The sequence below is a fragment of the Pocillopora verrucosa genome, chromosome 3, assembly GCF_036669915.1.
Source record: "Pocillopora verrucosa isolate sample1 chromosome 3, ASM3666991v2, whole genome shotgun sequence".
Classification (NCBI taxonomy): domain Eukaryota; kingdom Metazoa; phylum Cnidaria; class Anthozoa; order Scleractinia; family Pocilloporidae; genus Pocillopora; species Pocillopora verrucosa.
In genome coordinates this window covers 21,310,417-21,335,007 of record NC_089314.1, presented here as the reverse complement: position 1 = coordinate 21,335,007, position 24,591 = coordinate 21,310,417, and the positions used below count along the sequence as shown (strand labels likewise).

The 24,591-nt window shown below is 38.2% G+C and overlaps 1 protein-coding gene and 1 long non-coding RNA gene across 3 annotated transcripts; both read left to right on the top strand.

The window, feature by feature from the left end:
- The first annotated feature begins 1,340 nt into the window (after nucleotides 1-1,340).
- On the top strand, nucleotides 1,341-3,346 carry LOC136279382 (uncharacterized). The gene is made up of 2 exons (XR_010716819.1): nucleotides 1,341-1,986; nucleotides 3,153-3,346. It is a non-coding gene; the product is annotated as an uncharacterized lncRNA (long non-coding RNA).
- A 9,831-nt stretch (nucleotides 3,347-13,177) lies between these two features.
- On the top strand, nucleotides 13,178-19,424 carry LOC131797740 (iroquois-class homeodomain protein irx-4-A). Of its 2 annotated transcripts, XM_059115417.2 has the most exons (8): nucleotides 13,179-13,454; nucleotides 14,143-14,449; nucleotides 14,572-14,790; nucleotides 15,017-15,147; nucleotides 15,523-15,887; nucleotides 16,389-16,718; nucleotides 18,237-18,384; nucleotides 18,740-19,424. In XM_059115417.2, the coding sequence occupies exons 2-8, from the start codon at nucleotides 14,387-14,389 to the stop codon at nucleotides 18,810-18,812; spliced, it is 1,329 nt and encodes a 442-aa protein (XP_058971400.1). In that variant the 5' UTR covers nucleotides 13,179-13,454; nucleotides 14,143-14,386; the 3' UTR covers nucleotides 18,813-19,424. The 2 variants fall into 2 exon arrangements, with proteins under 2 accessions (XP_066019142.1, XP_058971400.1); XM_066163045.1 differs by lacking the exon at nucleotides 14,143-14,449 and having other exon boundaries at nucleotides 13,178-13,454.
- Nucleotides 19,425-24,591: the final 5,167 nt, after the last annotated feature.

Here is a 24,591-nt window from a genome sequence, read left to right as displayed (position 1 = left end):
GTCTCCAAAACCATTTTCAACGTGTTCTAGGGAGACGTTCTGTCGAACATATTCTTTTCCCACGTGTAGAGTTTTTTTTCTCCATTTCTGGTAGCATTCGTGTTGTCTTTAACTCAAGCACTTCATCTCTTCACTTGATTGATGTTTGTCCTTTGTATCTCTTGCTGTAGCTTCAGAGTTCTTTGTCTGTTTTGGCGGTGGTCTTGTTTTGTGGTTCTTTTGATGTTGACAGTTTGATTCCTGTGTTTTCGCTTGTCGGTCTTTTTTGCGGTTTTTAACAAATGTTTTGTTTCGCACGGCCTTAAAATAAACTTCCTCTTGTCTGTGATTTATGCAAAGTAGTACTCAATTATGGCTGCCGCGCTGGTGGTAGGTGTTAGTAAGGTAAACTTTTCTAAGTCTTCGAACTAAAATTGATTCCGCTCTGCGAACAGGTTTCGGTAACTTTCACCCTTTTTTTGTTTGGGTTTTTTTGTGTTTTTTAAAGTCAACTAATTCATGGTCTCAGAGGACAATAAAGTCGCGTATTAGGAAATAATGTGAACACCCTCTTGCTGAGTCAATGAGTTGTTCAGCCCTCAAGTGATTAAAAACGAAGTAATCAATCATAGTGATTTTTTCAACTTAAAGTGTTTGCAAAAGGTTTAAATGCTTTCAAACACGAGGCGCTGTTTAATCTACGTGACAACTTTAAACAACAGCCACGAAGGAAACAGGGCGTGTATTGCAACTTATTCTCTGTCACCACGTGCGGAATCGTGCGCGCAGTCTCGTCTTTGAGTGTTTTGAAGGTAAATTACTTGTTAATCACTTCTGACAAGTTCACGATTAATATGTTTGTTCTGTTGGCTTGAAGCAAGGCTCTCGGGAGTTGATTTATCCTTTACTAGCACGTTTAATATAAGCATTTCGACTGCCTTTTTTTTTTTGGACGCTTTCAGTCACAGTTCTGCCAATGGCGGTTCTGCATGCATCAGTGTGTATCGTAGCATTCGCCAAAACGCCTTCATGTTGACAGAACTCTATGTAGATGAAAAATTATTTTCCCGTAGAAGGGAGAAGTACTTTTGCGCCAACCAAGACACATTTTCTTTCTAAAATTATCCATATGCAACTGCACGTAAATGAAGTTCATCGTACACTGAACTACGATACCAAAACGTAAAAATAGCTTTCGCCTCGTTTCCTGTCTGTTTGGATCAATATCAATATCTGGGCAACTGCCCACCTACCCCTCCCCTGACCCAACATTAACCTTCAGTTATTGTCAGTTGACTGTTGTTGGGTCAGGGGAGGGGTAGGTGGGCAGTTGCCCAGATACTGATACCGATCCGGTTTATTTTATAACAAAGCATTAAAAACACTTCACAGTGTACATTTTTTTCGAATAATATAGATTATTAGTATAATTATTATTATTATCATTTTGAGTTTTCTATCAGGCTTTCATTAATATTCTTTACAGTTCTTATCTGAGACAACAAGAAACTAATAATAAAGTAAATGTTTGCCTCCTTTTGCTATTCGACGTCAATTTAACATCAAAGGGTTGGGTGGTTTTCTGATCGTGATATGCGTCTCAACGCAGTTATGCGTGTGAGATCCTGCAATACCGTATGTAGAAAGACCGTGTTTGAAATGTTGTTTAAGAAGCTTAACGGTCAAAAGGAAATTTGTGCACTGGTACACAGGCAGAGAATTTCGTACTCATAACTCCCAATTAGTGCGGTCTAAATGTTTCGGTTGCACATACGTAAACCGCAGAATTTGTAAAAGTGTGTCACTATTGTGGTAACCCTTTTCTTTCGTAGCAGTTTAAAAATGCTTATACAACCCTTAAAACTTTCGCTGATACACTACTCATTGTTTCTACAGCAACCGTTGCGCATGAGGCTAAAACTGTCGTACAAGGTGAATGGGGCCCCAGTCAACGAACAAGGGGAGGTGAACAGCTTTCCTCCGGGACTCTGACGTCCACGACATTGGGTCATTATATGTAGAAATTATATTTTGTATTGTAAAATGCTTATCGATGTGTATTCAGTAATCAGAGGCCTGGATGCTGTCTGTAGACTTGGGTTGCATACCGTTTAGAACATGGAATTGAAACTGCAGTGGTACAGAAGACTTACGTGGTCATAATTGAAGATTATTAAGGGGAATTTTTATATTGACACCAGAATGACTATTCTTTTTGTCTCCTCAAGTGTAGTGAGTCGATGGTAATCTCTAGCATTATGCGAGACATGTTTAAAATCATTTATCGTACTTCCATATTCTGTACTTCTGTAGTTCCAAGGTCCAGCCCAACCACACTATTTCAAAGCATTCACAGCTAGGTTGTGAGTTTTTGTGGTGCCTTCACTCAGGATTTCCCTTCCCCTGTAGACAAAGATGGCTACGAGAGATTTCAGAACGGGGATTGGTTGAGGCAGGAGAGGGGGGAAGGGGTCAAAAATCAAACGGTTGCACAGCCCACACTGAAAATGGTTACTCTTCATTCTGGCCGTTACGGTTGTTTCCTCCAGTTAGCTGAAAAGTAGAGAGAAAGAAAAAATTAATAAATGAGACAATTATGAGGCAAACGAGAAAGATTGCTCCTCAAACACATGCTTGGAAAAAAAAAAAAAAAAAAAACTTCTACATGTAGATGGCTCTGAAATTGCGCAGTTACGTAATTTGTCATGTGGTTACGTTTTTGGCACTCATCATATATTTAGTTCCGCTCACCAGCACCCTCGACTGCTAGTAGCTTCACCATTCTGTTTTCTCTGTTTGTTGGTGAGATTATCGAAAGGAGTTCTTTCATGACATGTTAGATGTTCAGATAACATTATGTAGTAGAACGTTACCTTACGATTTCCTTAAAATGGGGTAACTAAAAGAACATAAATTGAGTTTTAAAGATACACAGCAGACTAAGAAAGTGTCCAGATTTGTCTTTTTGTTCTTCTTTTTTTTTGGTTTGTTTTTGTCTTTTTTTTGTTTTTCACTCTGATCTTATGCGAGTCAAGTTAGGCGTTTCCATCGATCGAGAGCGTTTTTGCTGTCGAAGTTATTCGAAATTTGACAAAAAAACTTATTTTCTGTTGAATTAATTGTCAAAATATTTAAAGTTTGCTGGAAACTGAACACTTGGGTACTTTTTACAGAATGGTCTGTTGTTGATCTGAAAGTAGAGGAGGATTTTTCTCGAAGTGGTCTTGCCAGGCAAGATCTAACCATGTTGAGATGGAGCAGTGTTCAAAGACTGTTTTAGTGTAGACATGATGAAATGTAGCCTTTTTAAAAAATGATGTTATATGTGTAACATCTGATGTGACAATAAAGCTCAGAGTTAACAAAATGATGTAAAAGATTGTCTTTCGTGTCTAAAATATACTTGAAAAATAATGTAAATTAAAAGGCAATTGAGGAATGTGTTTTGTATCGTGACTATGGAAGCACTAGGGATGAATTCTTTCGAGCCAAAAGATAGTAGCAAAGGACACTTTCTGTCAAGATTCAATGCTAGGATTACGTCTAAAATGTCGTTCATACACAGGTAATGGCATCTGACCACGAATGAACAACCATGAACTTTATCATGGTATTTAACTTCTCTTTTTGACTATTCTTCCCAGTAAAGCATTATTTGATAAAAGATTAACTAAATAAGTCGAAGAGATAATCGTCAAACATAATCGTTGACACTTAAAAAAAAAGAGACGAGAGTCATCGTGCGCGCGGGAACACAAACCCTTCGCGATTCCTCCCTCGCGCCTCCCATAAATTCAGATAAATTCGCAGCTTCTCATAAACTCAGCCAGCTTCCAAAAGTGATAAGGCGTAATAGTGTTCACTCTCCTTCTCGTGTAGTTGTGCATTTTAGTCAAAAAGGAGAGTAATGGTGTAATGTCGATTTAAAACTGAATTCACCTTGAACTTATCGTTTTCGGGTGCTGTTCAATTTCTTCAGCTGGCATTCATTGCTAGAGAAAAATGACCTTTTGTGATTTGAAGCCATACATACCCAGACATACTGTTTTGTCTGCCAAGACTGAGTTAAAACAAACTTCTTTTTCTCAATGATGTCTGGCTTTTTTAATTTTAATCGATTTAAAATAAAGCAATGAAAAGTTTATTTATGGGAGACACCTGAGTTTAAAGTCCAATTTAAATTGATTTTAAAAAAATAATTGAATTTTGCACCAAAATAATTAAGATACCTCTTCATGGTCGTCTGGTTCCAATTATTTAACAAAAAAGTGTCTTTTCACTCTTCCTCTCCGCCCTTAGCCCCCTTAAACTATGACTTCCCTCAAGTAATCCATTTTATCGGTAAAATATTCCATCAAGTCCGCCTTTAGCCAGTTGCCATTTATAACGATACATGCTTAATATTATGCCCACAGCATAATGGTATCTATCTCAGACTAACGGAAACAGGCATTTGTTCTATTTGGCACCATTGAACTTTGGCTGACCGGATCAAAAATTGAACAGACACCTGACCGAGAACAGGTAAAAGGCTTGTGAAAGCAACTGTTGTGGTATCTCGTGTCCAATCAGTCTGCTGCTTTGATATGCGATGTTATTAATTCTAACACAAAGCGACTTCTTTACCCATCTATCAAATTAATATCAAACCAATGACAGAAACTGTTCAGGGCCTCTGCATACAAAAACCTAAAGGTGTCAGCTTTAGAATGAATACCCTCAAGCTTTTTCTCTCCTCTCTATAGAGAAATTTAACTTCGATAAGCACTGCTAGAAAAATAGGGCAACCTCCTTTAGTTGAAGCCCTTGAATTTGACGAAATACGTTATTCAAACACTTTTGTTTGGTGCTCTGAACTAACCACAAGTGCAAGCCACCATTAGAAGACCCTTATATTTCCCTTTGTCAACAGAAATAATTGATGGTGGCGCAAGTTTGTGTAGACACAGCTCAACGCTAGGTCTGTATGCTGGATGTTAGCTGTACACCTTCGGCTTCGCATCCTTCGCTTTGCTACCCATCGAGTTCAGAGAACTCAATTATCAAGAGGTTTACAGGTAATTTGGCGAGTTTGTTTCACACTCGATCTCTCGGTTTCTAGTTTAACAACAGGGAGATACTGGAAATCAACACTAAACAACGCCAGACTTACATGAAATATCAAAGGCTACGTCTAATGGGTCTATGACCAATTTCTAATGTCGGAACCTTTCCCGGTGAAAAATGAAACCACTAACAAAATACCGTCATGCTACCCTCTAAATAAATGGTTGATCCACTGGACCCCACCCCCTTCCCCCATAACAATTCGTCAGGTCCCCTGACAAATGAGAATTGCTTATTTCCACGAGAAGCTGTCAGAGTGTGATGTATTCAGTGCCCGTGTCCACGGAATAGTGAAAGATTCGTGGCGGAACAAAGCAAGGTGCGGTATCGCTTGTATTGGCATTAAAATTAAAATCTTCTATAGCAGCTGGAAGATTCATCACAACACAGATGCCACTGCTGAATGGAAGTCTTAGTTTTTAGCTAAAAGGATCAAAGCGCTTTTATGTTTTACACGCAAACAGATCAGCGCATCATTTTTAGGCGTTACCTCTTGAGCATGGCTGCCGGAAATGCTCTTGCCCTTGTAAACTTCTAGAACAGATTTTTGGAAGTCGTAGAGAACCTTTATCTATGTATTCCTGTTAGGAACGCAAGTACCGGAAATTTTTTAACCATGTGCACGTTTCCTGAATGACACTTTCCGCCGGCTGGTTAAATATTTTATCGGGCTTCGTTTTACACGATCTGAACAGTTCCTTTGTTTCTAGAAAAATGAGAAACATTGCTTTACACTTAGATGACCTTAAAACATTGATTCGGCCGCAAACGAAGATAAATCATGTGATTATAAGAAAAAAATTCCGGCTGCTGAAGAAGAAATTTGCTCAAAATTTTGTCTGACCTACCACTGGATTAAATCTCTTTCGATGTGTCCTCGAAAAAAGGAGTGTGTTGATTAATTGCGGTTTCCTCCATCTCAATCTGCCGGTGCCCCAACAAGGTATTCCCTAACTGATCTACTTTTAGCCGGGTATGGGCTGCAACTAGGTGTATTAGGTTTGTTGATCAGTGCGGCCTCTATTAACCGAGATTAATGGTGTCAGAAACAAATTCCATATATCAGAACGGCCTGTAAATATCAATATCGCCTCACTCGAGAATTTCAAAATTTGGGCTGATCGACGGTTGGGAGTGAAAGTGCTGAACATTACCACGGCTAGGTGGTTGAGTGCCATAAACGGTTCCTCGACATTGAAGAGCGTTATCTAGCCATTCATAATAGACTATCTGCAAGCTTGCAATTTGCGATAGAAGACCATTTCTAAAGGTGCACTCCGGCGACGCTTACTACATAGACATGTAATATTTTCTACCTCGCTGACGGGTTCTGGCCAAATCGGAACTCGATAGGGTTCAATACAAACAAGCGTTTTTTCTTTGACACACGTGCATGGGAAATGTTCAAAATCTTTCTTCAAATGTAAAAATTTTTCATCGCCCAAATCCGCTTAAATTTTTTTTTTCAGTGATTACATAATTCACATTTCGTCGCGCATAGACCAACATTTTACGATCTTCATATTTCGTTTTGAGGATGTGTATAAGATTTGATAATGAAGATGCGAATTGAAATAACTTCATTCGAAGATTCGATATTCATGCAAAGTTCTCAGACTTTGGGAACTTCTCATACATGCGAGGGTCTCAGTCAAAAGGTAGCTAGGATGGCTGATAGTTATAGTTGCGAGTTTAAATATATCACTCTTGTGTGAAAACATTGCAATTCAAAAGCTAATATATCACAAAAATGAAGGCAAAAGAGAGTATGGCAACTCTAACCTAATATTTATCTGTCATTGGAAGTGCAATGTAATAATCTGACTAAAGCGACGGTAACGATACGGAATTCTGTAGCCAAAACAGTTTAGTCGCGGTCGAATTTTTGTAAACGGGCGGTCTCGGCTTCTCCAGAGTCTAAGATTTTATCATCCACCGCCCTTTTATGGACTGGCGCATTTCGGAGGTCAAATGCACACCCGGTACTGAGCATCGCAGAGATTTTACTCGCGGTTTACGTTTTTTGCAGCTAGACTTGTAAAAAAGTTTACTTTAAAGCGTGAGAGCATCGATAACACAAAGCTACAAATTCCTAAAGAGCACAACCGAAATGACTCAAAATACCTCACCAGAAACGCTGCCTACAGATGAACAGACAAACGCTAGAGAAGACAAGAGAAGAAGCGAGCAATCGAACGGAAATTAATTAAATGGCTTTGTACGTTCCGAAGGATCTCATAGACTTTTTCAGTTCGCTAAACTCAAGAAGCAACTGCGAGTTATCTTCAAAGTGGGAAATTTTGTTTCGCTAAGAACAAAGTAACTATTTGATGAAGTGTTCTCTAACATAGGGATTAGGTTCTCAAAGTGTTGCGATGCATTGTTCAAATTATGAATAAAAGCGACAATAGCAATTTGTTGCCTGTCAAAGTGATGATTGACAATCATTTCTTGTGATTTTTAACAGGTTGAAACTGGCATTACATGACTGAAAGATGATCCAATTGCTCAGTCTCTTGAACAAACTAAAACGGAACATAGAGCAAATTTTCAAACCTGCAAATTAAATTATGTTAATACATTTATCTGGGATCTCTTATAAATCAGATTCAGAGATCAGTACGCGTTGTAATTGCATTACCCATTTTGACATCTGCCGAAACTAGGCCTGATGAGCGGAAACATTCCATCAATCCTGGTTTTATAGGGTCTTTATACCAATGCTCTCAAAACAAGGTTTAAAGATCCTTCAGGCGATCTAAAAAATCTTCTCTATTAATTATTCTGGTCACGTTTCGAGAAATCAAAATAAAATCTGTTCTGTGCCAATGTCTTGTTTGGAATCCGTCGGAATTGAGTCATTTCTTGTTCCTAAACTTTTTGACCCTCAAGCAGTCGTTGCGTGAGATCTCGCTGAAATGACAGCGTCTCATTTCAGCCAACAGCTGTTATAAAGCTCATGTCATCTGTCATGTTAACAAAGGAAAGAACAAGCTTCGTATTAAGTGAGTGTTAAAATTAGCGCATTTAAGCTGCGAAACTGTTATCGCCCAGCATCAAGTGTCAGACATAGCTGAGTGGAATGACCGAAACTTTGCTCCCGGGGCCAATACGAATCGACATATATTGTTTGATAAGTGTATAAACCTTTTTTTTTCTTGGGCCGAAGCCAGTTTTGTGCAAGGGTCTTAAGGTGTTTCATCGTTTTGGGAGCTGTCGGCTTAAATGTTATTTACGACATAAATTATTATAGGATATTTTCCCTGTTACCTACAACGTGCAATTTTGCATGCTCAGTTGCAAACTCGCAAACGCATCGGCGTTCAGAATTGCACGGATACAATTTTATTTAAAAGTTTCTTCTGGAGAGTTATAAACGCGATACCAGCAAATGTGGCCAAAACTTGCGCCAGTTCTTAGGCGTGTTCTATTAATTTTACAGTACAAAGTTCATTCGCTCAGCATACCTCACAACTAGACAAATACAAACTGTCACAAAACTCTGAGAATTTGCGCGCTTTTAACGCCACAATATTGAAACGAAAAGATCCCGAGAAACTGCACCGTGACTAACCATTATAACTCTACTAAGCTCTGCTTCACAAAAAATTACATCGTGGGATTCACTGCGGTGGTAAAGCCATTCAGTTTGAAAGCATGAGATCATGATACAATAACCCTCTTTGCAGAGGAGAACATTCTTTCAACTTATTGAAGAGAGATTATTCAAAACATGGCTAACGACTTCTCCTTGGTCCTGATTAATAAGACAGCTCCGGTATTAATTTAAGAGAAAAAAATAACACTGAAAAAAAGATGCGACTATTCCTGCTCTTCAAACTTTATTTGCTTGTGTGGACAAGAAGTATGTTACAAGTCACACAGCAAAAATATATGAAAAACAGGTGACTTGCAATAAGCTTTCTTTAATCAATGTGCAATGAAAATAACAGCAAAGCCTATTTAATTCGAAGGCTTAACGATGAATTAGGGAGTCCTCTCCGGTTATTAAAATTCTTCAACAGTTCACATGTACTTAGCCCTTTGGATAAAACTGTCATGAAAATGCAAAGAACGTATAATTTGAAATTTTGTGGTGAGTAAATGAAACTTGTCACTTTTTTTGTTGATAATCGTTCTCATTGATATCATATCAGCGCCAACGTGTTTCAAATTATCAAAATACTACACCAAATATAGTAAAATTTTGCGATGTAATTTTCCCATTTCCAGTCATTAAGAAAATCTTTATACAGGTATAGAGGTCAAATTCATTTAACAAAGGTATTTAACAACTCTCAAGATAATCTGAAACTGTAATGTTACTCTTTCAGTATATGACCGGAAAAGGAAAATTTGTGAAAAAAAATTGTTTATGAGATGAAAACTGTGATAAACTGTCCTATGAACGAATTTTTTTTACCTAAATCTTTCCGCCAGACACCCCCATAAACTGTCAATTTATTAAAGAAATAAAACAGACGTACAGCGAGTCAATTATCCCCTTTAATATCGATGAATGAAATAAGTAAGCTTTGAAAAATTACTGCGACATAACCACAAAATTGGACGAAAATTGATAAGTTGCTTACTGGATGGATTTTTTCGTCAGTTGTCGGTCACCTTAACAGAATTACAGCAGCGAACAAAAATGTACCCACATGAATTAGTAGTAACAGCCACGAGCCATTACAAATGTACTCCTGTGACAGTTCAAAATTACATGTATTTCATAAGGGTAATTGCGTTAATTGCCAAAAATAGTGGAACGAACAAAGGTTTCTCTAATTGGGAATCATTCCTCATTCATTTCTCAGTCAAAAGTTATGAACAGTTATCCTCGCCCACGCAAAAGAATCACTATTGAGGTTTATATGTTTGCGGTTTAGTTGATATCCCGTGAAAAAAGTTGGAAAAAAAAATTAGTAGGGAGTGACCGGAACTGGAGGTGTATTCAGAAGAATCATCTTGTTTATTTTTTGCAGTTAATTCATCGACGTGGGCCGCAAGTACTTAAAATTTGGAGCGATATCAAATAGAAGTGTTTCGGCTATGTTTGCTTGTTCCTGTTACGTAGAGGAACAAGCCACGCCAGTTAAAGGCCTTCCGCTCTCTCAATGATTAGTCGGCTTAATTATTCAATGTCCGATTCAGAGATGAAAGTTTTACAGTTCTTGCACCTCAGTAATGATCTTAAAATCGTTCTCTGAGGAAACTCTACGCGAATCAGTACATGCTGAAAATGAAAAAGGTTGTGCAGGTTCTGAACCAGTTTAAAAGTCCATGTCAGTAGCTTTCTGAACTCATTTCCGGTTTCCTACATGACATTGGCAATTCTAGCACTAAACTATTTTGAAACTGACTCTAGGCTAACCAAATGATTAAAATTTCACACCGTAGGGGTGACAATTGGCCCCTTTTAATGGTTGAGACATAACTGACTGATACCATTAAATATTTTTTTTGGTTTCCTTGTAATCATCAAAAGTTGGACGACTTAGTCTGGGAATTTAACCTCAGGTCGCACTGAACAGCATCTAAAAATTAATTAAAGCTGTCCAAATCATTGGTGCTGCTGTCTGTAAGTTTTTCATGACAAATATACTTTTTTGGTGAGCTTTTCTACCTCAATACATTTTATCAAACAACAAAATAAAAGATGAGACCAAGCCGACTGAATTCCTGACGAGCTCGAAGTAAAGGCTTAAACAGCATCAGTGAGGTTTTGGGGCTTTGGTGCAAAACTAAAAACGTTCGGTATTTCAGAGGTCTGTGGAGAGGGGGACGCTTAATGAATGAGTTACAAAAATACCTCTGTAACGATAAAAGAAAATATACGCTAATAATTTTACAGGGGTAACATCAGTGTTCTTCACAGCAGAGAAAGCACACTCCCCGCTTACAGATGTGTTCTCATGGCGCAGGTGGAGCGAAGTTACGTTGGTTTTCATCCACAACGATATCAGAATAATCTAAAATTACAATGACCTGCCCTTGGCTGCCTTATTTCATTATACATGAAATCGTTTGAGCACATGAAGATTCGTTTTTAGATCTTATCACCAACTTTTTGCAAGATTAATGTAAATCGTTGGATTAACATTCAAATCCAATTTCATAGTTTTATCAAGCTGTACTTATGCGTTCTGATTTTTTAATAGTTTAAATACCACACGTGATCAATTAAAAAAATCACAATAGTTTTACCGGAAATTCGGCTTTCAGCCTCTATGTTTTGGTTATCTGGGCATCACTTTCAGCCAAGCTTAAAGGGCGTTAAGGCTATTTGTTCGAGATAAGCTCAAACTACGATTATTAAGTGAGGGATTTCGCTGAGAGCCAAATGAGTCAGGTTGAATCTGTCAGATTAAACTTATTCAGGATTTTAGATTTCTAGCAGCGACGCATTTTGGAATTTTTGTCCGCACATGTGTTTAACAAGTGCCCTCCATATTTTTTTCGATAAATTGAATTCAAAATAAGCTCAGCTATTTTGCGCTCCTTTCAAAACAATGTGTTGAAATAGAAACCTTTACCGAAATAAAAAAGAAAAACAACGCAATTCGTTGTCGATAGCTTCCGGGACAAGGAACATACAGGCTTCCTCTGTTTATTTCAAGATAAGTTTCGGTGATCTTCAAACGACACCGCTGGCAGGACAATTCATACCACGCTTAATCTACTACAGAAAAGGACAAAAAATAAACAACTCGGGGTGGCAAAGCTGATCTGTGGACATAATATGAAACAGACGCCAGCAAAAAAGCCATAAAGAAAGAAAGAAAAACATTTCCAAGCGAGCAGTCAAGAAGGAAGCTGGTCATTAGATCTCCGTGGGAGAAACGTCCGATTGTGAGAGGTTTATTATTGTGTTTTCTATTTGAAAACATTATTCCAAAAGGGTCCTTTGTTTTCATATCAAATAATTTTCTTTTTTCGTCTTTTTCCTCCTTCGGAGAAGCAACCCCACAACTGAGTTCAATTTGAATTTCGCGTGTGTAACGCGTGTGTATCGCGTGCCGTCTCGCCTGACTGCATTTTTAATCAGTGACGTCATGGTATAACTTCACAAGGAGTTTTTAATTAACGTGCAAAGATGTACAGAAGTGATGTACAAAATTCAAGTGGTTTCTACCAACGGGGCACAATGGGTTTAGTGGGCAAACAAATTTCAATTCAGCAGGAAAATTAACATTTTCGTTAGCGGGAGATCGCAACTGCAACTTCGCTCCAGGTGAAGGCAGAATTTAGGATACGCTTTAATATGTAATCTTTTTGATATTATTCCGGCTTGTTGTAGTAGTTGTCGGGTTGTAAAAGAGTTGAATAAATAGCCAACGATGCTAATTTCATGAATAATAAGATGTCTGGCGAGGATTCTGGGCTGATTAGAGGAGAGCATAATGGAAAGCATTTCCGTGCAAATGGTGTTAGAAGCACAAACACGGTGTTATTATGGTTGGCAAAACGAACCTATTTAACATAAAATGTAGACATCTTGTAGACGTTTTTCACACCTACGAGATAAACACACTGAAGTCTTTTCAAATGAGCCACTACCGAGTTCATTGCGTTTCAGGAATATTCTGCTTAATTTTCCGCACGAAATCAGGGCGTTTTGAAGCTTTATTCGATTGAACGTGAGACACTGTTTTCCAAAAATAATTTTGTCCACGTGCTCTTCATGTCACAGAACCTCATTATCTTGTAGCGCATTGTTTGGAGATATATAAACAACATGGACACAAGAGGCATGAACACGACGGGTATAGACTTAATTGTTTAAATCCAAGTGCTTGTGTCAGGGTTATAATTCAAGTTTATTTTTCGTCTCGTGGAGCGAAATCCCGTCGACATCCGTTGTCCCACTGGATTCGATTTCGTTTCGTTCGGCGAGCGGAATAATTTCGTTTCCTTAAATAATCATTGGTAAGACAAATTAGATGTAGTACAAGCTTTTCGAACAATTGCTAGTTAATTGTATGACCTGGAGTTGTTAATTGTCATATAATCGATTGAATTACATCTAAATACATGTATATGCATGTCCTCGGCGACCGACATCAATCATTTTCGAAACCGCATAGAGAAAATTCAATAAGTTGGCCATGTTAGCTCTTGGCACTGTGTGCTGCCTCACAGCTGTGGGGGTTTCCCGTGTTCATGTTTATCGAATCGTCTTCTCTGCTGCCAGAAAGTGGAAGCGATAAAATAATATTCAGCCACAGCTGTGAGCTTCGATATCTATAGCACCGGGTCGGTAGAGTATTTCCTTCTAGAGAACATCACTTGAGGGTCCGCACTAGGAAGGGAAAAAAATACAACTCTTCTCCGCCCGAAGGAAAAAAAAAGAGAGAAATTACACATCGGTGAGTGATGTCTACGATGTTAATATATTTCCAAAAGAATGCTAAAATTAACGTGTCAAAAACAAGTTTAGATGATCCGATACAGCGATCGATCGATATTCAAGTAACCGCGACTGGGAACACAACACAATCGATCCATATGTTAAACTCTTGCACTCGGTTTGCGCTGTTCAAAATGTAAACCAACAAAATAAACATAGCAGAGAGCAATAAGCACATAGGTTTGCAAAGGCTACCGAAACAGCGCTCCCCTTTGAGATGTCATGTCGCGGTATTGAATAGCCTACAATCGCATTCATAATGCCGATAATAACCAGAACAATCTGACTTCCTACGCTAGTGCAATCATTAGCTAGAAGGAGCGATCAGCAATCACTGTTTTGAGACACAACAGAAGTGAGTGCACCCAGTTGGGCGGAGCAATACTCCGCAAAAACACCCACATGGGCGGGTTTTCCCTGTCACCCGTGTCGTTTTCCATGTTGGCAGTAGACAATAATAAATGTAAGCCTAGTTAACAAGCCAAGTTCTGCCAATCATTTTCTCGCGTTTTCAATACAAAGCTTGTTCCCTTTTTAATTCGATTGGTTCGACCAGCAAACGTTGTGTCACGAAGTGTCAAAATTGACGGTAGCCCTTGTAGAAACTACAAGATGAAACGATTGAAGATATTGTTTTGTGCACACAGGATCTGAACGGTGCTCAACGACTGTTCCATGTGTATGTACAGTACATCAATACTAGCTGCCTAACAAACTCAATCGACACCGCTACAACTCAGTAGCCATTTTATTCACTCGGCCCGAGCTTGGGCTAAGAAATACGGCAGTAAACATTTTTTTCGTCTTGTTAATTTATTTACGTCTCGATTGCTACGATTTCAATCTACTTGTCGATCGACTCAGTTCCTTGATGCTCCGTCTTGAACACTGATGGCAAACTCTGCTGCTACAAAGATTTCTTGTCCTCAGTTTGGATGTACATTCTCCCCACAGGTAAGATTTTCGAGTTGTCAGCAACTTGTTCGACCACATTCGATGCCACGAACAATGTAAGTTTCATCTCCATGAAAACCAGACATGATTGTGTGTACCCGTCTCGGTTTTTTTTTTCGCAGCTGATGATTCCAGGCGCCCATACTTCTTGTTGTGAATCTGTGCGTTCACCTTTGCACGACGGCCTATCTTCGCCCTCGTTGTGTCCTTGTCAGTTAGATCGCGTCCTTCAACATCGAGTTTCTACAATGCCAGTAAACTTGCTTCCAAGACCGCCGTTCAACGAAGCTGGTTTCACAATAGGATCGACTGCAGACTTGTCTGCTTTCTATTCGCCTCTAGTGAGTGAGACTTAACCGTACGATTGTGAATTTAAACAACCTCGTGTAATTTTTATTCCCCCTTCGCTAGTCTCCCGATTAATTGATCTCTCTTTTACGCCACTTGTTTCACTGATGTAATTGTGCCTTAAGTATTTTTTTCTTCTCCATTAAGTTAATTGAGCCTAATAATTGTTTCTTGAGTTCTTTCTCATTTTCTTTGCTTGGGCGATCTTTAATCGAATAGGCACGAGCGTGCGACATCAAAGAGTGGAGAGATTCTTGGTACTTAGCTCAAGCTACTGCTGCTCGACATCCTTTAGAGATTCATGGGTTTGATCCTCATTCCCACACATCGTGTCCGGGACTCGGAGAAAGGTAAATAAATTAAATGTCTTTGCCGATAGTTACTAGACCACTTAAGCAAACTGTTCGAGTTTCTTGTGCTAGTGAACGTGTTTAACTACAATTCCGTGCAAGTCGAATTTGCTACCCACCGCAACATTGAGAGAGGCAATACTTGTCTTTATTTAGGTTGGTTATTAGTGGCGGAAGAACTTAAATATGGAAAGGTTCCTTTTACCAATCATTTCAATACTGATATCGTTAAGATTAATCAAGTTTGTGAGCAAACAATGACGATCGAATTCTCTAGAGAAATATACACACAGCTAGTATTAAACATTTCAGCTAACTAGTTAAATTACAATTGGCGCAAAATTGTAACTTGGAAATGGCTTTCGTGTTTTAAAGGTTTTCTCCGATCGATTTGGCCGCTGCGGGAGCGAGACGGAAGAACGCTACCAGAGAGACAACAAGCACACTCAAAGCTTGGCTTTATGAACATAGAAAAAACCCATATCCTACAAAAGGCGAAAAAATAATGCTAGCTATAATGACAAAGATGACATTAACGCAAGTTTCAACTTGGTTTGCGAACGCAAGACGAAGGCTTAAAAAGGAGAATAAAATGACTTGGTCTCCGAGGAATCGATGTGGCGAGAAAAAAGAGGGCGGCGAAGACGAAGACACTGTAAGCGATTCAGACGCTGAACACAGCGGCAGCGAAGAAGAGAAAATTTGCGATGATAAAGAAGAAAATATAACTAACATTAAAGGTATTGATTGTGGAAACATATTCCTGTTTACATCGACTCGTCGATTTTAGATATATCGGTCGAATATTGTCAGGGATTAAGCTAAAGTCCTTCTATACAACTCATCTATTTTTAAGCGCGTCTAGTGTTTGTATTGTCTGGTGTTTGCCTGCTAGACATCGGCCCGAGAAGGGATTTTTTCTTTATTTGAAATTTCTGAGAAAGCCAGATCGGAGATGTAATAAACTTTCTTAGCGCTACAGCTGGAAATCATGCTGTGGTCCTCATACAGTTTGTAGCAAAATTGTTGTTTTTCGTGGGTGCTATCGTTTGTAAAGTTTAGCGTTACGTACTGTTCTGAAACAACGAAAACAATTTCGGATTAAGCTATTTCTATCTTTGTGTAATGGCTGGTACTTTGAGATCAGTGAGTGGCTCAGAGAAACACGGGGGAACTTTAAATGGAATGGTTTTTCTGAGTGGTCAGAAAAAACTCCCACGTATCCTTTGTTTATTGAACAGAAACGCGCGAGAAAGATGAAAAGGAGGAAAACACGCCGTCGAATACGATGGATGTTGCGGAGCAGCCTAAAAAAACCCATAACTTGAGCACGGAAAGTTCGCCAAACAGAACGGCTAATCCTGTCGTTCAATTTCAAGCATTACGGGCTGTTCAGTGTGTTACTACTGGTGACCCAGAAGATTCTCCAGTCAAAAGCTTAAGGAAATGGGTGGATGGATGCTTTCATAACACGCCTGTTAGTCTTGTGAATACCAGTCCTTCGACATGTGAAACACCTCCATCGACACCCCCTCAGAAATCGTCCACCGAAGCGTCTGTCATCATACAAGGTAAGATTTGAACGCAGTAAAAGAGAACTGAATAAAATAGTTAAGAAATGGTCTCTTACCATTGCTCAAAGTGCCACTGAGAATATCGTATTGTTCAATTACTATGGATCATTAACGGCACTAAACATTGCCTCCTTGTAATATGGCTTCGAGCAGGGGTTGCCAAATTTCAATAAGCCATGGCCCCTTTATTTATTGAAAAAAAACCCTTGTAATGGTTTTTAAGGGTACACTGTTTAACGAAAGTGGTTTAGTAATTTTGATATTCCGTTGGCTTGGATCCCGTTAGCTTATTGGCGATGTACAGTAAATTCATTTGCGCGGTTTACGTGTATGGTAGTCGGGGATTTCGTTACAGAAATATCAATCACTCTAGGGTGAACTTTGGTATCCTGAAAATGTTGCATGCAACCTTAGCGGTGTGGCAAATTTCCACCTTTGTGTTAAATTTAGACTCTCAGGTCACTGGTTTCCTTTAGGTAAGAGCCAAAACGGAGATGATTTTCTAGTTTTAAAAGTTTCGACAGAACTGTTTTCGTGCAGGGTATCCAAAATCGCCTCTAGAAAACCACCTTGAACTCTGATCGAATACTTTCCGGAGAGACGACACAAATTACCATTGCTTTATTTATTTTTCGCGGCTTTACTTGCAAGCTTAGGATGCAATCATTGTTTCTAAATGCGTCATTTCAAGAGGAAAGATTGTAGTTGGTCACAGAACAAGATATATCACAAGCAATTTGTGCTTTGTCTGAAGAAGCCATTTATGTCTGCCAGAGTTCATTAAAAAAGACACACACTTGAGAAGTATTGCTCGCTCTGTAAAGACCTTCAGTGATCAATCCTGACTTCTAAGCGAATGATTAAATATTTCCTTTTTTGATAGCAGCACAACTCGTACTTCAGTGTGATGATTTACTGCTTTTTAAAACTTACAGCATTCATGAAAATCTTCACTATTCACCAAATTGGTGCGAACTGACACGTTTATCGTCTGGTACAGATCACATCTAGAACGAGTTGTTTTCCCAGCTAAATTATACATGAGACCCTAATTGAATAACATGCTAACATGGTTTAAATTTCCCCACAAACAGATTTATTTCACCTTGCACTCTAGTACTTCATTCGCTTTTGAAGCGAAAATCAGTGATGTTACATTGCCCACTGAGAATTTGTGGAGCGCAGCAATACTTTGAAGGGCCTTTGTTGCCTCACAACAATTTTATTTCAAGTGTTAATTTTCCAGACACGTTTAGAATAATTACCGACCCATGAACGCTTTCAGAAACGAGAGAACGATGAAGAAAATAACCCTCCGCTGGGCAGTTTTAAAACACAAACACAGAGTTTTTACTTTGCGTAAATAAATTTCAATATTTGAATCTTGTCTTCGTTTTGCACAACTTAACGAAAATCTTCCCTCTTGATTGCTAAGTTTTTCTTAATAACCCGTCTCAAAACCAGTTGCCGGGTCGTGCGAGTGTTCACAAAATATTTCTCGTATTTTTTTAACAGTACGGAGTTCGACACCTTCTCAAAGTGAAACAGAGAAGAAAGAAATAGAAAGTCAGTCACCCCACAGAAGTTCTTCTTCCAAGGAGGAACCTATAACCTTGGAGAGGAAAGAGGAAACGGCGAGGGCTTTCAATACCGTAAGCAAAAGGTAAACAATAAAACTGCAGGACACTTAACATTTATTTTGTACAAGATACAATTCAAACATTCTCTAAAGAGAACGAGGAATAATTTATATCTGTATCTGATAATTTGATTAGGGTTCGGAGATCTATGTACCTTGTGTTTGGCAAATCGGAAGCAAAGAAATGGTGTTGTCTCGCTGAAAATATATTTTGTGAAGAGTACGCTTTCTGTTTACTTCTTTGGAACATGTGTTGAGATTGTCATATCAAAATTAATAAACGCAGTTTGGCAAGGTGGTTCCTTTGTGGGTCTTCGTTTAGTTGCCGTTGGATCTTTTCAATCTGAAATGTTTTATTTTTTCTGCTTGTTCTCCACAGCATAACCGTAGAAACGTCGAATTATCGAGAAATTGACGCAGCTTTAGCGCTGACAACTCTATCAGCTCGATAGGAGGAAAAAAAAGCTGCTCTGCTGAAAGAAATAATTTAAAACAGCCGTGAAATCAACGTGTGTATATAGAAACTGAGTGTACGATGTTTTTCTAACTGAATTTAAGTGAGGATTTCGCTTTCAAAAAACAACTCTGTGTAAAACACATAAGATTTTTCCGTCTCGGTTCTGGTGTGGTTTGGTTTGCGTGTGTTTGTGTTTGTACGTTTTGCGACTGGGTTAGTATCAAATACCAACCTTTTATTAAAGTTCTTGGGATTTTCTATGATGTTTGAAGTCGACGATAAGTTTGTGACAACATTGGACTGCTAAAAGCACTGTCTGATGCAAAAAAGGACTCGCACATTCGATTTGTTTTACATAAGCTTGACACAAAGTGTTGAGAGGGCTACTTTGTGAGTTGCAAATTTTTCTAAAGAAAAGGAATAAAAAAAACAACGGGTTGTAAATTAGTTGTGTTCCAAAAAAATTTCATAGGAAGCTAAATTCACACTCCCCGGCACACAAAATGTATTATAGATGATTTAAATTGAATTTCTGTAGATAAGAAAGAGATTATTTGTAGTTGAAAAAAGAATTGTAATTTTTGAAATAAAACCCGCTTTGATGAAACTGGTTGGTCTCGCTTTCTTTTGTATTTGATTATTTTGTGACGTATACGGATTATTCGCCGGCGATTTCATTGGAAATATAACGGAAAGTGGATTAAGGGGAAAATGTTGACTTAACAAAACTTAATATCTCGCTATCTCTAAAGGTAAACTTGTTCTTTGAAAATCAGGAAAGAATCAACTATCTCGAAAATTCTTTTGTGACCGGAGATATTAACAGAGTCCTCGAGAGGTGTCTGAAAATTGGAGGGAACCTTCGTGTCTCTTCAATCAATATTTCAAGTTTTCGTTGCCTTGTTTTATGAATTCTTGTTGCTTTGATACGCGTGAAGAGAAGAGGCAACATGGTGTTATTTAGATATTGTTAAAATATCCGCCAGAAGAGGGGAGCAAAGGTTAACTTCGAGACTTTTCGTGACCAGAATAAGCCCTTCGTATTGCAAAGACAAAAACACATCCCTTATCTGGTAGACAGCTGTTTACAAATTATCTTCTAATAAATACAAAAAGATTACGTGTCAAGATACAACTTAAACAGACATGTTGAAAATAATTAATCTGGAACTGCCAGCGGCCCTTGGACATGAGAACACATTTCTATTTTAGTTCGATTAGCGTCTGCTAAGACCGGATTTGTCCACGTGCTCGAACGTACCGACAATGGAAAACTCTCAGCAAAATGTCAACGTCTGTTCGGAATCAACCAAGCTTTTCACATCCCCCGCTTTTTTGTCCGAAAGATAGGTCACCACTAAGTGCTCCAGGCTGGCATATTGAGATACAATTTGCACTTGCTCGGTAACTTCAATAACCACGCATGGCTCAACTTGAATTTAAACAAACAGTAAATACAGGAACTTCAACGAAGTGTTGTTTAAAAAATAATCAACTTGCTTGAAATCGAAATAAAAGAGAGACTGTTTTCATCCTTTTAACATAACAGTTTACGCCAATGTTATTAAATTAAATTGAATGTATTAATTATATTCTTGAGACAAAACAATCGTGGTTTTGACTATTTTTTTTCGGTCAGGAATAAGAAAAAACATGAAAAAAGCCACCCTAAGGCGAGAGAATAACATATGTTAGTACTTCAGTGTAAAGATCCCCCACACACTGATCAAAATAACGTACAGCCACGAGCAGTGTCACTGTTTTTCTAAATTTTTGTTATTTCTTTGCCTTTTTCTTTTTGCTGTTTTCGTATCTGGCGTGCTTACCCAGTAGATAGGGATACAATACATTCGACATATAAAAAAATATAAAATTAGCTAAAGAAAAATTAACAAAAAGATAGAAATGTATGTACAGTTACTTCTACAGAACATCACAGTGAGTTTGAATACAATTTCTAAGCTTCAGTGAGTTATTTGCTCCTTACATCGAGAAAAACTCTTCTTAAACCAAGCAATAATGAAAGGTTGACTTGTTTTATCCTCGGCGGAGGTAATTTCCAAATTATTTCTGTATGCTTTCCCGCAAGAAAACCTTAATAATTACATCTTGTCTGATTAACCACTCAAACCTCACAGCTGAAAAACATTATACGGGCGCCAACAAATGAATACTGCTTGTAAGGAAAGCCATCTCCTTCACCCATTTATTTTCCACTTTTAGAGTTTGTCAGAAACATTTTCCTAGCATTTTAGGGCGTACACGACTTGCATGTTGTGTGACCATATAAACCGTACAAAGAAGGAATACGAAACAATCGGTCAGAAAGTCGTTCATTTCATTGTCTTCACCAGAGGTTCATCAAAAGCGAAAAAGCCAGAGTTTATTAGCTAGACGCACAACCAACATTAATCACCTATTATTGAGAGATGAATTTATTCACTCTCTCGACTCTTAACACCCATCTCTGCGGACGATATTCCTTAATTAACAAGATCAAAAATTAAAACTGTTTAAGTCTTGTTTTATTGCATGTTGGAGTTGGTTTGCTTTCGAGTTTCCGCTGCCGACAAAAACCTTTAACAATCTCATTATTGTCTTGCGCTTTCGGCAAAATCAAAACATTGTTATCTCGGTAGGAAAACTAGCTGAGATAATGCCAATAATTGCATTTAAGGTTTTTCCTCGCTACTCTATTAAATTTTCGCGATATGAGCGAAGCTGCTGTATATCAGTGGGGTGTCACCTGCTTTGGTTTTTGCATGCAACGGAAATCGGAATCAGATTGTTTGGGCAATTTTCGACAACAAAGACATCTCTTGCCAGTAAATATTGGTTAGTCCTGCGTATGACAGTCGTAATTTTAGCAAGAATCAAGTTAACTGGGTTTCCGTTTCAAGTACTTCCACTCCTTATTTTTGTTGTTGAGGTTATTTTTTTTTTTTAACATGAGTAACAGTACACGAAATAAAGTCACATTAACACCTTAAAAGAAATTAAGCAAATTTTACAATGTATTAATCGGTTTTCAGCTTATTTTCACAAATTAAAGTCTATTCAAATTCACAAAAGGCTTATGCTTTTGGGTAAACATTGGCGAAGAGAAAACACAGACATACTTGACAACGATACTCCACTAGATAGGAACTGCTGTTATAGCATAACACTGTCAAGGGCTGTCTTCATTGACGCATTTAATGAGAGAGTTTAAGATGGCACACTAAAGAAACGTAATACACACAGCTTCCAATCCAAACACTGATAAGGAAAATTACCAACTGCTTTTTGAATGTTATCAAGTATACCGTTGATCGACTCAAATGAAGACAGTTGTCGCTTTCAAGGAAATTATCCCAACAGCACTGACTTTGTAATCAATGTAGGGACAATTAAGTTCAAATTCTAAATTTTATCATCATTATCATAATTAGTATTTTTATACGCTATTCTGTCACCGACAGGCATTAATTGGTAAACTCATGTATTTTTGTGAAAATGCAGCGCAGAAAATCGAGGGAAATGTACAGCTGGAATTTGGCAAAGCAACTGGTCATGCCTTAAAGCTGTACCACTGCCCCTTTCGTTTATAATCAAAACCTCAACGGTCTCTTATCATTTTGCAGGGGGTGAACATTGCTCACAGACGTTAGTTATCTTTTGTTTCGATAATACAGAAACAAACAAAATATGTGAACGTTTTTGTTCAGTGCAACGGGTGCATAGAAAACTGATTTCCACAGCAAATTAAACTAAGTCTTTTAAAACTTGAACTGTGTAATTCAATTCAACCAAAGGTAATAGTCACTCAAGCGAGAATCTAATTGATACGAATATTTTGCCGTTCATTTGTAGTTATAACTGAAAATGGGGTGATTTAAAGAGAAACATTAATACATGCAGTATAAGACAGTAAGATAGAAAACACATTATTTCAAATACGATCTACTACCGATATCTCCTTGATTTTTTCACTATTTTTTCCAGCCCTTAGTTTTTGCTTAAACACGCATAAACTTAGCTTTTCCCGAATGTTTCTTGTGTACTGCAGGTTTAACCAAATTAGATAAGGCCAAACAGTGAGGGTTTTTCAATCAATTATCTGTAAAAAACCAAACCCTCCACCTCCCACCTATGCACAGTTCCAGAAATCGACAAGGGATAAAAGTATTTCGAAGATAAAAGGTGCTGTGGTTATCGCGGCCAAACACTTTCTACACGAAAGCCCCCGCCCCACCCACCCCTCGGCCACTAATTCAAGGGATTTGAAAGTAAGAGACAGCTGGGATGAGGGAGGCCTGGATTCTACACTAAATTTCATTTCTTGCTTGAAACAGCAAGACCACAATTGGAGTATCTTTAAAATTTGAGTCTCGTTGTTTTTAGGTTTATCATATTTAATCTTTTCTAATTTTCACTATAACCAGCCACCTATGTTCCTTCTTGTTTTATCCTTAATTCTTTCGCCCTATTTTTTGTTTTTTTTCTAATCAAAAAAGTGTTTTATAGCCTGACAAGGTTGAAGATAACGACGCAAGAAATCACTCAGAAGAATCAGGTCGTAAAATGAGAATTTAAAGCAGCTCTCTCGGAAATATGTAAAGGGGCTAAGTTTCTAAAGAAACTGTGGTGCTTCGTCGGTGGGAGAGTATAACAGGGTAATTCAGTATTATAAACTGAGTTGATAACGTAAATTGGCCACCGGAAAGAGTTTCAAGGCTGACGTTTCGAGCGTTAGCCCTTCGTCACTTTCTCTCGAAAATAGTTCTGTGGTTAAGCTCCGTAAGAATTTTTGACACATAACTCACACGGTGCCAGGTTCACTAGCGTACTCATTCAAGCAACTTAAATCTTTGCTTTTTTCCTCAGAGAATAGTACCATTTTACAGACGTCTAAATAGAGATTACTAAAATTAGAAACAAAAAGTCTGGAACTATTTAAAGCAGCGTAGCGCCATCCTGCGTTAGTGTTTAGCAGACTAATTATTTGTACCTCCAACAGATCAAAGGAGTGTTACAACAATACATTATTCAAGACATGTCAGATTACAATTGCAGCGGCTTTTTTAGAGAAGATTCTCTTGTCTAGACATAGAGTATACCGCTGTCAGACACAGAAACGCCCCAAAAAGCTATTTCAAAACAAGAGATTACAAGGTTTTACCAACAATAACTGCACGACCTGCCCGACTGTGGTGTCTAACGAGCTTGATAGATATGATAGCTTGTAATTGACGGTCGAAATAAGAACGGTGAAAGGTTTTACGCACGGCTTTTGAGTGGGTTTACTCGATACCTTTCGCGTTGAAGGCATAAAACGGAAAAGTCGTACTCCTTTGCGCCCTGGCTTTCAATTTCACTCCTTTAAAATCTCAGTAAATAAGGATTCGATTACTTTCTTGTGCTGCAGGTAGCGGAAGATGAAAAATTCATAGCTTATGGGATTTCTTTCCTGTAACTGCCGGGGAAACATCGAATGAAAACGTAAAAAATACACAAGAGATTAGACAAGTGCAAGCAAACATTTTTGATTAGTGATTGCACAAAAGCTGTAACGACAAACTTTGCTCGGTACAATTATACTCTCAAGAACATACCTCAAGCTAAGATCCTGCAGTGAATTTAAATACACGACTCTTAATTGAGATCGAAGACACTGACTAAGCTGGCTCTCTGACTCAAGGGATGAGAAATCTACTCTATTCGAGCCGAGAAATATCAATATGGCGACGGAAATGAAACCTGAACAGGAAATTTCGCAGCATCCTCTAAGATTT

Excerpts from the sequence above, each read along its gene's own strand:
- LOC131797740 (XM_059115417.2), top strand. The coding sequence starts at position 14,387 with ATGGCAAACTCTGCTGCTACAAAGATTTCTTGTCCTCAGTTTGGATGT. Across the intron at positions 15,148-15,522 it reads TGTCCGGGACTCGGAGAAAG|GTTTTCTCCGATCGATTTGG; the intron begins GTAAATAAATTA and ends CGTGTTTTAAAG. Across the intron at positions 16,719-18,236 it reads AGCGTCTGTCATCATACAAG|TACGGAGTTCGACACCTTCT; the intron begins GTAAGATTTGAA and ends TTTTTTTAACAG.